The sequence below is a fragment of the Triturus cristatus genome, chromosome 11, assembly GCF_964204655.1.
Source record: "Triturus cristatus chromosome 11, aTriCri1.1, whole genome shotgun sequence".
In the NCBI taxonomy this organism is placed as follows: Eukaryota; Metazoa; Chordata; class Amphibia; order Caudata; family Salamandridae; genus Triturus; species Triturus cristatus.
The window spans coordinates 884,387,001-884,402,943 of NC_140594.1; the positions used below are offsets into that span (position 1 = coordinate 884,387,001).

General features: G+C 43.8%; 1 protein-coding gene across 1 annotated transcript in view; it reads right to left on the bottom strand.

Moving 5' to 3' along the window:
* LEKR1 (leucine, glutamate and lysine rich 1) overlaps positions 1-15,943 on the bottom strand; it is a 775,178-nt gene that overhangs the window by 713,805 nt on the left and 45,430 nt on the right. Inside the window, exon 2 of the mRNA XM_085634762.1 lies at positions 12,998-13,109. Within this exon, the coding sequence (XP_085490888.1) occupies positions 12,998-13,045 (48 nt within the window). The 5' untranslated portion in view covers positions 13,046-13,109. The remainder of the gene's footprint in view (positions 1-12,997; positions 13,110-15,943) is intronic.

Genomic DNA, 15,943 nt, shown 5'->3' on the forward strand with positions numbered 1-15,943 from the left:
GATGAAGTGCCTGGCAATCTTCCTGGCATGAGCTGGTAAATCCTTTTACTGCTCTTGGCTTTCATAAACAAGGTCCACATCTCTCCTTCTAACACAAAGTGACGATTCATCACACAGCGCTTCATGACCACAAATAAATTAAACTTCCCTATGTCCAACATTTGCTTCTCTTCTCTTACTTACACAAAGTGCAGCCTGCATGTAGGTTTATTTAGCCCCTTCTCATGCATTCAAGATTTAATCTACAGCAACGGACAGTGGAATAACCTTGCCTGCCCCTTGTGGCATAACCCTTTCCACCCCCATCCTTCTACAGCTGAACACGGCTTTGTAGCCATCTTCGCGCACTGAGTGCTATTACATAAAGAGCCAAAAACAAGGATTCCAGAACACCACTTTTTTCCATAGTGGTGATGTGTGTCTCAGAGCGTTTTCTGGTATCTTTGACTAGATATCCCCTTTATATTTCTAAACTATTATCGACATAACTGGAAAATCTAAGCACATTCGAAAAACGTCTGGTCTTCCCCTCTGTCTTTTCATTTAGCTGTTCCCTTGCTGGCATTTTGACTTTTCTCGATTTCTGAGGGCATCCTCGAAAGTGTCTCAGACAGCTGACTGTGTTAGTGAGGTGCCCATTCTCAGCACATCGTCCCATGAGGCACCACCATTCTCAATTTTCCACCCATTTCCCATGGACGAATCACGAGCGGCCATTAAGTGGTTGAAGGCTGGGTCCCCAGTCGATCCTTGTCCGCCTAGGCTTGCTTCATGCTAAAGTGGCCCAGGCTATCAACCCTGTTGTAAATAGAGTCTTAAATGTGTCCCTATCTTCTGGAAGGGTGCCTTCCAAATGGAAACATGCTAAAATCCTACTGCTACTCAAAAAGCCGTGGGCCGACCATAAGGCCTTGCCAACTACAGACCATTCTCTCTTCCTCCGGCTTTTTCAAAAGTGTTGAAAAAACATGTGAATTCCCTCATTTCTGGGTACCTTGAAAGTAACACTCTTCTGCATCCTAGTCAATCGGGCTTTAGAGTCAACTGCAGTACTGAAACAGCTCTGTTAGAGGTAACAGACTATCTTAAAGACAAGCTTGATAATGAGGGCAAGGCTGTTATGCTTATATTAAATCTATCAGCGGCTCTCAGTACTGTCCCCATGAAAGACTGTTGGCTCGGCTACATTTTAGTGGGTTTGGAGATTTGACATTAAAGTGGATGGCTTCCTTTTAGGACAACAGAAAGAACTCTACCCTTTGTTTCAATTCCCATTGCTTGAAAGAAATATAGCAACGTCTTTCTCTTATCCGTAAGCAAGAGCAATAGTGCTGTAACAGAAACAATGTAAAATCAGCTGGTTAATTTCAGAGTAAAAACAGCCAATGTCTAAAGTTATTGCATGGGGAGGGAACATTCCTTAGTGCCTACATCAGGTACCTGTAAGTGACTGTTGCATCATTGTTGCTTTATTGATATTTATTCGTTTTTAGTAGGTTTCTATAAAGAACGTTACCACTAGCTGAACCGAGCATTGAAAAACTCTGGTGGGATGTTTAGTTATGTTTCTAATTACTTTATTTGTAAGCAGATAGCCACCACATTTCGGCAGGATCAATTTTCGTTTTTTTTAAAAAAAAAAACCTCTTATTCTTGAAATTTTTCTGTCATATGGTCACACAGAAAAATTGAAAAAATACATCCAAGCGTCACAGAAGAACTTCTTTGACTGATGAGGCAAGACCTATTGGCTTTGCTAATGCTCGTTATTTCTCTGTTCATTCTTTCTATAGCCATTATTTAGCTTCTCTCATTTTCTCGCTTCACTGTGCTTTACCTTCATTGCTCAGCCTTTCTCCTAATTTATCTCTACCCCTCCTCTTTCTTTGTGGCTCATCTTGTGCAATAGTACTAATAATTGAAAAATTCAGTTACTCTTCAAAATGTTTGCTCCTGTACACTGGTCAGGTGGAAGAAAGTGATCTTCAAAGGGGTAGGTGTTTTTGCTGTTGTGAAGATTACTGCACACAGTGCAAGCACCTGTGGCAGAAAACAACAAGAAGGTGACAGAGGGGAGATGGAAAACACAAATCTATGAGACAGGCCCAAGGGTCCAGGCCTCATCGACAGGTCCAATCTACTTTTAAATGCCTCGTCCCCATGTCAAATGCAATTATAAGGGGTGTGGGCCCTAGACAAAACATAAAAAGGCACTATCTTGATTCTGGCAAATTCTTACAACACCTCAATTAATTAAGTGATCAGATAGTTCAGGAACTCATCACCCATACTGCAAGCATGCCGAGAAGAGAGCAATGAAAAAGCAGCCCCTCTCTTTAAACAAGGATTGGCAAAGCCAATAGGTCTTGCCCTTGTAAGGTGTTAGCTTTGCCAGTGCTTGCGTCTGTTGCTGCATAGTATTGGCATAAAGGATAAAAATGCTGATTCTCCAAAAACAACTAAAGTGATGGAAGGAATGCTTGAGTTAATCACAACCACTGGTGATCAATCAGAGCCGCATTCTAAACCACGTCTTTTTTGTTCAGCATACCACTTCAGACAGCTGCATTATTGAAATCAGTCTTAGTCCTGCTCTAATAGGCACAGCCCAGACCAACCTGAGAGGCCATGTCCCCTCTAGACAAAAAAACATAAGCAAGTGAAATATGTAAGTTGCAGCCATTTACACAGTCTCGCCTTTTAGGCCCCTGCTGGCCCACATAATAAGCTTGCATTCACTTGATTCCTGGTTTATGTCAGAAGTCATAAAGAAAAACGAACAATTGATGGACAGAATGCAGGTCCTCCCTGGACTGAATAAGCGTCCTAGGACCGGTTTCGGGATTTCACCCCTCATCAGGCAGGATAGCTTGACTCCAGTGGCATGGAGAGCACGGGACCCACATAGTGCAAAGATCTTCTGTCTCGTCATTGAAGCATCCTGAAGTGGCTGGGTATTTTCATCGCCACGTACAAGGAGTGACAGCTCTGAGGCTTGAGTCTATAATCTATTATAACTAAGGGGGCTACTGCCTGAGGTTGCAACCTAGGGATAACTGTGTTGTCTGAACTTGGCATTCACCCTAAACCAAGGATTTGTTCTGAGACCTGGTTTATGAAATAGCTGTAAGCGAAGTTGTTTGTTGTGAGACACTCATGTTTCGAAGACCTATGTTGTCTGAGCTGTAGCACTTGATGTCATTTTCCTTGCTGTCATCAGAGGTCAAAGTTCATGTGATATTATTAATGTCCAAATGTTTGTTCCTGAAACAGGACAAAATCCCACCTCTTCTTGGCTCCAGAAGGTATGCTAATAACAGTGACGGCTCCTATGCTATGGTGGAGAAGCTCTGCCCCACTCCTTTTTTTCAGAAGTATAAGAAAAAATAGCTCACATCTGCCAACACGGATCTCACAGCACCATTGTTTGTCTCTTGATAGCTGTGTGGAGAGCCTGCTGACAATACCCAAGTCCTACTAGGTCGGTGCCTTAGTCTTGAGAATCCATGTCACCCTCAAATCTATCCAGCTAAAGACCAGCGACCCTCATTCCACCTTTCATAACTGGGCCCTTGACAGCATTTGAATAGTTCTCTTTCTGCAATCTGCACCCTTCCTTTTTAGGCTGGTGTCCCTTATCGCCCTTTCAGGAGAGAGGCTCAAACTACCCTGGCTTTTGAACCTAACTCCCAAATGCTTGGCCCTTGTTCGCTGCGCTATGTAGCACCTATTTGTAATGGGGGTCAATGACTCCACTCATCTGCTACCATAGTCTCCTTCTAAAATCATTGTGTGCCATTTTTCCTAACTTTGCTGTCATTTTGTGTGCACTCATTATTTTCCCAAGATATATAATGATATGAAGCTTAAGATTCCTTAGTTTTTTCCAATTATTTTTTGGGGAGTGGTTTTGTAACTGTACATCTTTTTTTAAAAACATGTCCATGGACCATCTTCATATCAATCAAAATAAAAATTTTGTGAATTTGGGGAAAATTCTCATTTCAACAGCTAAAGGTGTTTCTTCCTGTGGTCCTTGTGCAGGCTTAGGTATGACAGAATGCGAGTCCCAATTTCTTCCTAATAGCTGCACAGATATCTTCTATCACATTGTTTGAGCGGCAAAGATGGTTCTATAACTTGCCATTCTTTGGATTTCTTTTACCTCTGGATATTACCAGTGACATAGTGCTTTGTTTACTGTGGTCCTCTGTGAAACATTTCTGAATCAACAGTTCCGGCTTTCTCCTTTCTCAGGTAATACAGTTAGCAGCATAATTGAAGATCTAAAATCATTTTCCCTTCTCTGTAGATTACGTTCCACTCCAGGATTTTGTTTATTCTATTAAACTACTTTTTAACGATATCCCAGATATGCAGGTGTTTACATCCAACCAGTTTTTACTTTTCCTAACAAACAGAAGAAACTTTCAGAATCTTGAAAGAACTTAGCCAGAAACTAGAGCAGAAATCCACTGCCAGTCCGGTAGATTGCAATAAGTTTCAGTCCTTCTTCCTCCACAAAGTCAGTGACATTTTAACTGACATTCACAATACACCCACTAACCAGTGCCTCCTGGCACTGGATCTAGCCCTTCACACCCTCGGTAAGTGGCTCACCTCCCTCCCAAGGTTGGACCAAGACTCCATGGCCCTTCTGATGGACCGTGTCAAGTCAGCCACACCAGCGGACCCCTGCCCACCAAGGGTGTTCCGAATAGCCCTACCTGGAGTAGAGAGGGAGGTCGTTGACCTGTTTAATCGATCTCTGGAACGGGTCGTGTCCCCGCTAACCTCAAGGAGGCCAGGGTCATCCCCCTAGTGAAACAAGCATTGGCACAGCCAATAGGTCTCGCCTTTGGAACCTTATACCTGTTTAGCCATGCAACAGTTGATGCTGTTGCACCAAGGATATCGTGCTGCATAACTAAATACTTATAAGGTCCCAAAAGCGAGACTTATTGGCTATGCCAATGCTTGAGTAAACCCAACTCTTTTAAACATTTCAGCACGAGCAACACTAAAAATTGTGGTGAAACATGCAGTAGTAATGGAGCTGCGGTTCGTAAATATTTTAGCACCGTTCCAGTGGTCAAGTACACTGACACTCAATGAACATGGGTGGGCAACATTGTACTTACCAGCCTTGAGTGGCTTAATGTCAGTGCTTCTGGTTGCAATTCTGCTCTACAGTAATGACCACTGAAAGTGCATGTGCAAATAACGAGAATGCCGGACCAGTAAAAATATACTCTAATAGTCGTAGTGACGTTGGCGGTCTGAATCATGTTGGTGCATGTACTTGGGTCCTTCCATATTAGTTGTACCGAAAGGTGGCAAGGGTTTAACTCTCGCTTTTACGTGGTGGTATTTTAGGTGGCATTTTTTTTAAAACTTGTTTTAGCTGTTGTTGGTCCACTGAAAATTGAGGGTGTTGTTCTGTATGAGGTATGAGCAGTTCTATTTCCAACTTAAGTTCTGTTTGTTTCCCAAAAAAAGTCCTAAAACTGCACCCACAGGCTTACTTCCACGTGTGGCTGTGGTTTCACAACGTTAAGGCATGCCCAAAGATTTCCAGAAGAACGCCTCATAAGCTGCAACAGTTCTGGGATTCAAGGGGTATTTCTGGAAAACTGTTGTAAATTTCTATTTGCAAGAATGTGGGGGCATTTCAGCATGCATAATTGCATGTCTCACAGTTTTGCATAGTGAAATAACATTGCCTCTGGGCAGTGGCACATTGTTTCCTTCCACGTAAGAATATACATATTTCCATGGACATATCTGGATATGTGTATTAGAATTTAGGAGTGCATGTCACCTTTTGGGAATCCCTTGCAGTCGCTATTTGAGCCATTTGTATTGTAAGATGAACACCTGCAGTGGATGCGATTTGGGCCTCTGGAGTTTTCTGAAAAGGGTGCAGGGGATGAATGCATGGAAGGTTTTTGGGGTCTCTCTTGTGACACAGACTAGGAAGTGTCCTAGGTCCATGTGCCAGAGGGATAAGAACGGGCTAATCGTTCCCAAAATCCATATTTCGGTTTAGTGTAGAAAATGTGTTAAATGTGAATGAAAACAGGATTGGGAATACTTGGAGTGCGTTTATACTTCTATCTATCTTTTTTTTTTTTAGAATAATAAATAAGACTGCAGTTCACTTGGGAATCTTGATTTTCTTGGACGCCAGTCGAGCGGCTGGAAAGCGACGCTCAATCGGGAAGTGTGTTTGGCGCTCCGGCTTACAGTTGTTTCTGTCTGATGTTTGATGAGGAATTCAGCCCGCTGGCCCATAAAAGGGGCTTACTGTTGCTTGGGGGTTAATGAGGGGCGGTTTAAGGTGTCCTGCTTTGATGTCCCTGAGAAGGGTCAGCGGTGGTTCTGGCAGCCTCGGCAACAGTATGAAGCAAGAATATTTACCCACAGAGTCTAACAGATGTTGATCCGGGGTCAGTCCTTCTCGTAAATTAGTTCTGAAAGGATGTGTTACTTCTGGGTCAATAGACACTGAAAGCGAGCGACCAAAAGCAATAACTTACAAAGTAAACACTGCCTGGAATAAGCGATCCAGATTTTATTTCTTATTTTGCAAGTTGTGTGTGCGTATTTCAGACAGATGGGGGCTCGGGCCATTGTCTGTCTTTGTGTTAGGAAACACTTTAATGCCAGAGGCTGGGAGCGAGGCAGGCATTTTAGACAAACCACTTTAATGTGTTTTGTGTGGGGGATTTTTTTTTAAGTACCAACGTCTTACTGAGTTGTCTCCCCCTGATAATGTCTTCCTGGGCAGTAAGTTTTTTGCATACAAGCTTGAAAACCAATCCACCAAGGCTGCCGCAAATGGGCACCTTGAATTCTGGAGCCCAGGGCTGGGATTCGACAAGCAAAGGGGTCGGGGGTAGCGACGGCGGCAAGCACGTGAGTGGTGCGCGCGTCCAATGTTAAACAAGCGTGGCCACGGGGCAAGACATGCGCTGCTGGCGAGAGAGGAAAGCCAGATGGCGCCTCTGCTCGTAAGCGTGCGCCCGCGCGTGTAACCGCAAGCTCTAGCCACAAGCAAAAGCGTGTGGTAGCATTTCCTGAAGCCCACTTACTAAAAGTCTCGCCAGAGCAATGCATGCGCTGGCTCAGGCGAGACCTAAAAACCAGGGGCAGATGCAGCCAATCTTAAGAACTATAGGCCCATCTCCCAGCTCCCCTTCCTGGCAAAGTAGTGGAACAACATGTTCTCAAAACTCTGTCGCTCTTTATTGAGGAACAACAGCTACTCCAGGCACAGCAGGCAGGCTTTAGGGCCCACCACAGAACAAGAGCTGGTAATGCTGTCAGTGCTGGACGAACTTAGACTCACAGCCGACAACAGGAAGCCGAGCGCCCTGGTTCTACTAGAACTATCAGCGACGTTCGACACGGTCAATCACGCACAACTACTGGCCCGGATCTCAGAATTGGGTATCCATGGGCTGGCACACCAATGGATTGCGTCCTTCCTGTCAGGTCGGTCTCAAAGGGTCCAACTGGGTGATCGGGTGTCTAATATCAGCACACTAACCTGTGGAGTTCCCGAGGGCTCTGCGCTTTCCCCTCTTCTCTTCAACATCTCCCTCCAGCCACTTGTGGCCGCGATGGCCTGCATGGACTGCCAAGTAATTAGGCGGACGACACACAAATAATCCTCCAGATAGACAATTCTTCCCAGGCCCATGCATGTGACGAAAACATACCAAGGTCCTCGCAATTACTACCAAAAACAACCCCTGGAATGACCTCTTCTGGCCACAAGAGCTGGGTACTACCCTAACGCCAGTCCTGGTTGTATAAAGCCTAGGCATCAAAATAGATGCAAAACTCACCATGTCGAACCAAGTTTCAACCGTGGTCGGGACCTGCGTCGGCTTACTGAGACAACTGCGGAAACTAGCCTCCCTCCTTTCATTTGTCACACTACAGATGGTCGTGTCTGCAATGATTATCTCACGGCTGGATTACGGCAATGCCTTATACATTGGTCTCCTCGAGAAACTGCTTAGTAAACTACAAGTGGCCATGAACGATGCAGCTAGGCTGATATTCAGGCTCCCAAGATGAGCACACATTACCCCTTTACTGCAGAAGTTGCACTGGCTCCCCATTAAACAGAGAGTGAGGTTCAAAGGCCTCTGCATCGCCCACAAAGCCATTTATGGCCAGGCCCCAGTATACATCCAGGAACGCCTGGGGAACTATGTGCCTGGACGAACCCTCTGGTCGTCCGAGGCAGGCCTATTGAAATGAAATGAAAAATAAATTTATAAAGCACAAAACATTCACCCGAAGGTGTCAAGGACTGTCCACGTTTCAAAACTACAACTAAAGGTGGCATATTGATCCCTCAACTATGGAATAGGCTACCAGAGAGCCTACGTAAGGAATCCGCCCTCCTCCCTATCAGGAAAAGACTCAAGACTCTTCAGTTTATGAAGGCTCTGGGCACAGCATAAGGCCCTCCGGGTAGGGTGACCAGGCGTCCCGGATTTGCCTGGACCGTCCCCGGTTTTCCAACAGTTGTCCTGGTAGATTTCGGAAAAAATTGCCTTATGTCCCGGTTTTTTGAGCGGGTAAACTGAAAACAGTGAGAGGCATTTTTTAGGTGTTCCAAAGCAGGGCTAGTAATCAGATGTTATGAGTAAGCAATTTAATTAACAAATATGACGCTGGTTTTAAAAATTACGTTTTATATATTTTCTTAGTGCCTCTTCTGTTTTTATATGAGGATGAGGGCTGTCATTCTTTGCCACTTTATTGATGTAAATATGTAGTCCTTCCTCTATTTTTGTGAAATGTCCCGGTTTTTGGGTCGCACAATTTGGTCACCCTACCTCCGGGTGTATGTACATATGACCGTTGGCGGGGTTTAGTTACTCTCTCGTAGCGCTAAGAGACCTGCCGGTGATTATGCGCTCTATAAATCCCAGTTAACATAACATAACATCCTCTCTGCTTTTTAAATTCGCCACCTCAAAGTTTTGAATCCTTCTTAACATTCTAAACATGGTTGTGGACCAAATATTGGAAAAATTGTTTTTAACTGTGTTCGAAGAAAAGTTTGCTAATGCTCTGCATTTCCATTAAATAAGTCTATTGCACTGCTAATGATGATGGACACATGCTTATTCTTACTGTTGTTGGGCATAGTACTCCCACACAATGATATTTTAAGTGTAATGTTTATGCTTCTACCAACTATGTATCAATGCCGCGTCCGTTGGGATAGTGATATTATGGTGAAAACCACAAGGCTCCTCCCATTCCCTATATCAAGTCCCCTGATTTGCTCTCTTTTGAGCTTATGTCATTTCTACAGTTCTACTTAGCTCTTTTGGATGACATTTATCGGCCATAAATGAAAATTACTATTTGTCGCTTCTGGATGGATTCCTCAGTCACACACTATGGTTGGATACATAATGCCTGTTAGAAATGGGGATTCTGGTTGGCAGAGGTTTGCACACTGTCCAATCATGAACCACCACTCTAGTCAGGGTAAGCTAGATACACACTTAGAGATAACCTGTGCTCACACTCGGGTAGCTTAGCACAGAGCTGTCAAGCATATCTAAAGAGGCAATGTGTAAATTATTTGTGCAACACACACACACACACAGTAACACAATGAAAAGACCACAAAAGACTCCACACAGGATTAGAAAAATAGACAATATTTTATAATAAATCAAGACCGAAAAAGCAAACATCCAATAAGTAAGAACCTGAGTTATGAATTTGGAAAGATTAAATCAAAATATAGTGCTTAGAGTCATAAAGCACCACCGAGGGACGTCTGGTCGCGCTAGACAGGGTAAATCAAAAGTTCAGGCCGACAGTGATGGAGCGCCGGCCGGCCACATAACTCACACAGGTCCAGCTGAAAAAGTACCTTGGATGGAAGAAGCGTTGAAAACCTGATGCGAGGAGCAGAGGAGGCGATGGGTCATCATCAATCCCGTGGATGAAGGTGATGTTTTAGTTCTGATCCGTGCAGTCAGCGAGACTTCCTCAACGAACTGCTTTGCAATGAACGGGATGCGTCGCCGTCAAGCCATGCAATCAGGTGTCGTCGATCAACACAATCCATTAAAGCGATGTCGTCAAGCAGCAACTGCATCGGCGTCAAAGAGAGATGTATTGATTCCGATCGGTGCAAAGTCGGTGATGTACTGATTCTGCTGGATCAGCACAGAAAAGTCCCTTCTAGGGGCCAATGACTGGGTTGGCACAACTTGGCAAGGCAGGACTTACAGATGGCAGAGTCTAGGTGCTGGCAGATTCTAGGTACTGTTGCAGGGTTGAAGGAAGTCTTTGATGGCCCTGAGACTTCAAAACAGGGAGCAAACCAGCAAGCCCTTTGAGTCACTCTGGGTGCAAGTGAGATGGTTCCAGTCCTATTCCTCAGCAGGGCAGAGGGCAGCAAGTAGCAGGCAAGGTAGCACAGAAGGGCAGAAAAGTAGTTCTTCCATAGCAGCAGTCCAGCAGAGTGGTAGTCCTTGTAGCAGTACAGCAGTCCTCCTTTCTGGCAGAGTCAGGTCCAGTAGTGTACTGAATGATAGGGTTAGAGACCCAGCACTTATACCCAATTGTGCCTATGAAGTGGGAGTGACTTCAAAGAAGGGTCTTTGAAGCGCACAGAAGCCCTTTCTTTCCAGCCCTGGCTCCGGACTATCAGTAGGGGCTAATCAGCCCTGTGTGGGGGGACAGGACACTACATATTGAGTTGCAAGTGTCATCTCCTCCCTCTGTTCCTGCCCAGGAAGGGCAATCAGAATGCAGATGAGCGCTCAGACACACTTAATCCTTCTGTGTTTGTGGCTGTCTACAGGAAATGCACAAAGTGAAGCGGTCACCCACCCCAGACGTGTATTGGAGACAGGCTGCAGGCACACAGAGCAGAGAAATGCTCACTTTCTAAAAGTAGAATTTCTAAAATAGTAATGTTAAATCCAACTTTACAAATAAAAAGGATTTATCATTGCTATTCCAATGATATAAAACATGATACTGCTACTCCTTTCTGATCAGGAGTTACAGCTTAAAAGTATACTAAGGAATTCCCCATGAGAAGAGTAGCTCTCACAGTAGTGAAAAACTAATCTGGGTTTTTGTCACAACCAGGACATGCAAAGCCTAACAGTACATGTCCTACCTTTTACTTACACAGCACCCTGCCCTATGGGCTACCTAGGGCCTACTTATGTGTAATAAAAAGGTAGTTTAAGGCATGGAAAAGGGTTTTAAATGCTAATTTAAAGAGGCAGTCAATTGCACACACAAGCCCTGCAGTAGTAGGCCTGAGACAGGTTTGAAAGGCTACTTGTGTGGGTGGCACAACAGTGCCGCAGGCCCACGTGTAGCATATAATTTATAGGCCCTGGGCCTCTTTACAGTATACCTCTTTACAGGGGACTTACAAGTAAATTAAATATGCCAATTGAGTATACATCAGTGTTACCATGTTTAGGGGAGAAGTACAGGCACTTTAGCACTGGTCAGCAGTGGTAAAGTGCTGAGAGTCATAAGGCCAACAAAAAGATACAGCAAAAAGAGGAGGTAAGCAGGCAAAAGGTTTGGGGTAAGACCACCCTAAGGATGACAGGTCTAACAATACCAATTCCATGGCTGGTTGTAGAGTGCCAACTGCTACTGGTTGCTCCGTGCCACTACTGGGTGGATTCCACAGGCACACACCGTGGCTAGTTATATAATGCCCATTTCTGTGGGCTGCTTGTTTAATGTTATCTCTTGAGGGTTGCTCCCTGCCACTACCTAATAACTACCCAGAAATTCACCGTGGTTGGTTGCATAGTGGCCATTCCTTTCAGTTGCTTCTCTCCCACTCATGATTGGCACCTCAGGCATACATTATGGCTGGCCCTATAATGTTGCCCCCTTTCATGCCACGGTGGACTCCACAGAGCATACACCATTGTAGGTTATCACACGTTGTTTATCTGGGGCTCTTGCGTGTAAGCCTCAGTGCACTGACAGAGCCGGTTGCATAATACCTATTCCTATGAGTTGCTACCTAACGCTCCTGGATGGCCTCATCAGAGCACATCCAATTGATGACTCCATACTGCCTATTCCTTCTATCAGTTGTGTTTCTGCTGACCCTATGTGGACTACAGAAAACATACTATTGCTAATCGAAGAGCACACCTCCATAGGGTAGCACCATCTATCTCTAGGAACTCAGCTCTTCACGTTGAGTGTGGTTAAAATTGTATGATGCAGACTATTACAGAGGCGGTAGGTAGCCACATAAGCAAGTGTTTCTATTTTCACATGTTTCTCCTAAACCCATGTTTATGTACTGTTAAATGCTTGGTGTGAAGTCTCTGCCACACAAACACACATACACGCGATGCCAAAACATTTCCCACATAAGCCGCCACACTACTCACAGTCATCCATTAGTTCACCAGAACCTAATGCCTAAGCAGTCTATCTCACACTTGTTCTTGATTCAATTTAACACCAGGTACAGCAACAAAATATGAAGGGAGCACTCTGAGCCTCATGCACAACATCAAAACACTGCCCATGATGTGGGCCACGCGACAGATCCAGACTCTTCCATCCAAAGCACTCTCATGTAGCAGGGTGCTATTTTTCCTGGAAATGCACTTTGGTGCTTTGTCATGGGTATGAAGTACTATGTATGAATGTAACTGTAATATAATAGTATAAAATGCTACACAAACAACCAGTGCAACTTAGCATTACCTCATTAACATGTAGAATAAAAAGAAACAACAGTATTTTAGTCAGCTACATTGTAATAAAACACTCAAAATATGACCTTTGTTCCTGCTCATGGAGGGAATATTCAATGTGGAAAGACTCCAAACAAATATTTCAATTAGCATGATTACAATTTAGTCTAATAGTCTTTTCCTCATATAACTCTTACATAGTATACATGTTTTCAAGAGCACAGACAGAATTTAACCAAACAGCATACCTTCTGTATTTCTTCTGGTAAGGGGTGCATTGGAATATGTTGGTCCATGATGCTCCGAGATGAAGGTACTTTGTTTAGGTGTTAACACAAAAACGTAGTTGGAGATCATAAACTGTTAAGAAAATACACTAGATTTTATACAGCAAAAACGTTCATTGAGAAATGTTATTTGTTTCTTTCTATTGTTATTTTTCAGTCCCTTTTATTTTAGAAGATCATTCACAGTTAAATACATACAGTTACATTAACTAACACAATTCACATATCTTTGAAAAATATTAGACATGTACTTGCTGATATGATGTGACCTATTTAGCTCTACCTCTATCCAGGACTATTACCAGGCATCCCTCAGCCACATCTTCACCAAGGCCACTAAATAATATGATGAGCCATGGCCTAAGAATGGTGGGGTAGTGCTGGTCTGTTGGGGGCCACCACATATGGCCCATAACTGGATGATATCCCCGAGCTATGGGTGATCCTTGGGATCAACTGGAGCAAAGGCAATCCTTAAGATTACAATGCAAGATTACCACGTATTAAAGCACCCCAGGAAATATAATCCTAAAATCACCAGACAGTACATGTGCAGGGGCGAAGGAAACCATCTACACTTGCCTAGGGAATTCTGAGGGCATCTTCCCCTGTTTATGCACTGCATGAAAGATGTCAATAGCCAAGCACTCCCCAAGAGCCCACAGTAGGGAGCAACAGAGGGCTACAACCAGCTAAAAGCTGGCAGGTCTCAATTCTACCTCACCACCATTGTTCCTCCCTGCTTACCATGTTAAACATTTTGCAGAAAGCACTGCAATCAGGGTTTAACCTGGTGGGTGTTCGGTGGGCTGCTGTAGGGAATGGATGCTGGGTTCACACCATCTGATTAGTAGCATCCCTGCCTCTGCCCTCACCATTTAATTGATAGCTAGGCCACCAAAGTGAAACATGTCTAGAGGAAGGCCACTGCAACCATCTGCCAAAGAGAAGTTAAGGGATTGTGTTACTTATGGTGTGAACATCATTCCCCTCCGGAGGGCTTTAGCAAAGTTAAGTCAGCACAGGAAGATACTGAGATCAAGATACTTTATGGAAATGACAGGATGCATGCTGGAAAGTTAGGTGAGTTACAATGATGTTGAATCAGAAAGGAGAGAGCTTTACCTTTGGTACATATATTAATGCTAGATGGGTATGTGCTGGAGAAATCGAGGATGTCCGATTATGTGTCCTTTTTAGAATCCAAGCAGATTGGCAATTGATGACATAGTGCTGGATTTTTAGAGATCGTGACGCATATGGCTGCTAGAAAAGCATGGTTCTTGATGAGAAGACCATGGTATGTAATGGAAGCAAGAATAAATATTATCACGAGAATATTGTTTAAAAGAAATGGGTCGACAGTCACATCAGTAATTTTACACAGGGTAGCTGAAGAACAGTTAGGTGGGATTTTGGGGACCTTTTGGGATAGCTGAAAGTGATTGGATGTACGTTATCCACAGTTTCCTGCATTTATGACCCGAGTTTGATTCAGGAGGGAGTGTATACATGAACTTTTTTTAAGTTTCTGATGTGTTTTTCAGGGACAGCGGGGTGTTCAGGTAGCCTTACCTTCCTTGCATACCGTTGAGATAACAACTTGGTTCCAGTCCCGGGCTGTAATTTGTCAATCTAAAGCACTAATGGAGTTATAGTCTTAATGTGACTCTACTAAACCAGGTGGACTAATACACTGGGAAACGGGAAATCCATTTACTGGAAGCAAGCTATCTCCAAGAAACACAGATAGGCTAGGCAGGTGACAACATTTGTACACAGTATAAGATAGAAGGGGCATCATAGAGAGAGGTCACAAGGGTTAGTGCAACAAAGTGGGACTTAAGGTGACTACACAAACAGAGACGTGTGAGAAAATTGAAGGGGTAGAGCAAGATCAGGGAGTGAGCTGTCAAAGCATTACAGGGTTGGAGACATGTTAATGTTGTGGATAAAAAGAGGGAGAAGCTGAGCACACAGTAGTAATCGATGCGGGATGTAACAATTAGAGGACTTTAAGTAGAATATTGCGTCTGACTGCAGGTGTGGGTCTGTAAAAATAAATGAATAGGGCATGGTAACCACCCCCCATCAAATACCAAAAAAATGACAAAGAGGTTTAGAAAAAGGTAAGATGCAAATGAACATCAAGGAACCACAATGTAATGATTGTTGAATTGGGAGGAAATCACCATTTTGTGGCGATTTCCTTGAAAGGAAGGCATATGTTTTAGGAATGTGGTAGATGTCAACTTCTCTAAGAACTGTCACAAAGAAAATCTTAAAGCTAAGTGAACAGAAACAAGTGTACTCTTGTGTTACGTTTGCAACAAGTTATCAACAATGCCTTATCTTGAGATATGGAGGTCATGTAGTCTAAGCAAATTTTGAATTCTTCTGGCTCTTAGAGCTCCCACTACGGTCTTGAAAATCTTAGCATGGTGACAGGAAGCAGACTGTAGTCTCAACAGGAAGCCTGCAAATGCCAAAACCTGAAAGAAGAAACCTATGATGTGGAATGAAGATAGGAACAGGAATCGTACAGTTTGAGCCTGTGAGAGCTAGACCTGCTACTTAATCCCCAGTGGCCAGAATTTCTCACAAATGTAAATGCCATCCAAAATAAAATGGCAGCACAACAACTAGCCATTGAACTGCCTTATATTAATAGAACGGTCCAGAAGCAATGGCCCTGGAGCAATGTTCAATTGATCACGCAGGTGTTGTATGTTAGAGGGTATATAGAAATTTTTCCAGCAAGACCTGGAATATCCCTGGTCAGGTGACCCTCATCATATGCAAAAACAACAATTGATGGACAGAATGCAGAACAATGTCATACATTCAACCCAGTACAGAGATCTGGGCCTAAATCCATCTTTTTTTGCTCACCATACCATTCCAGTT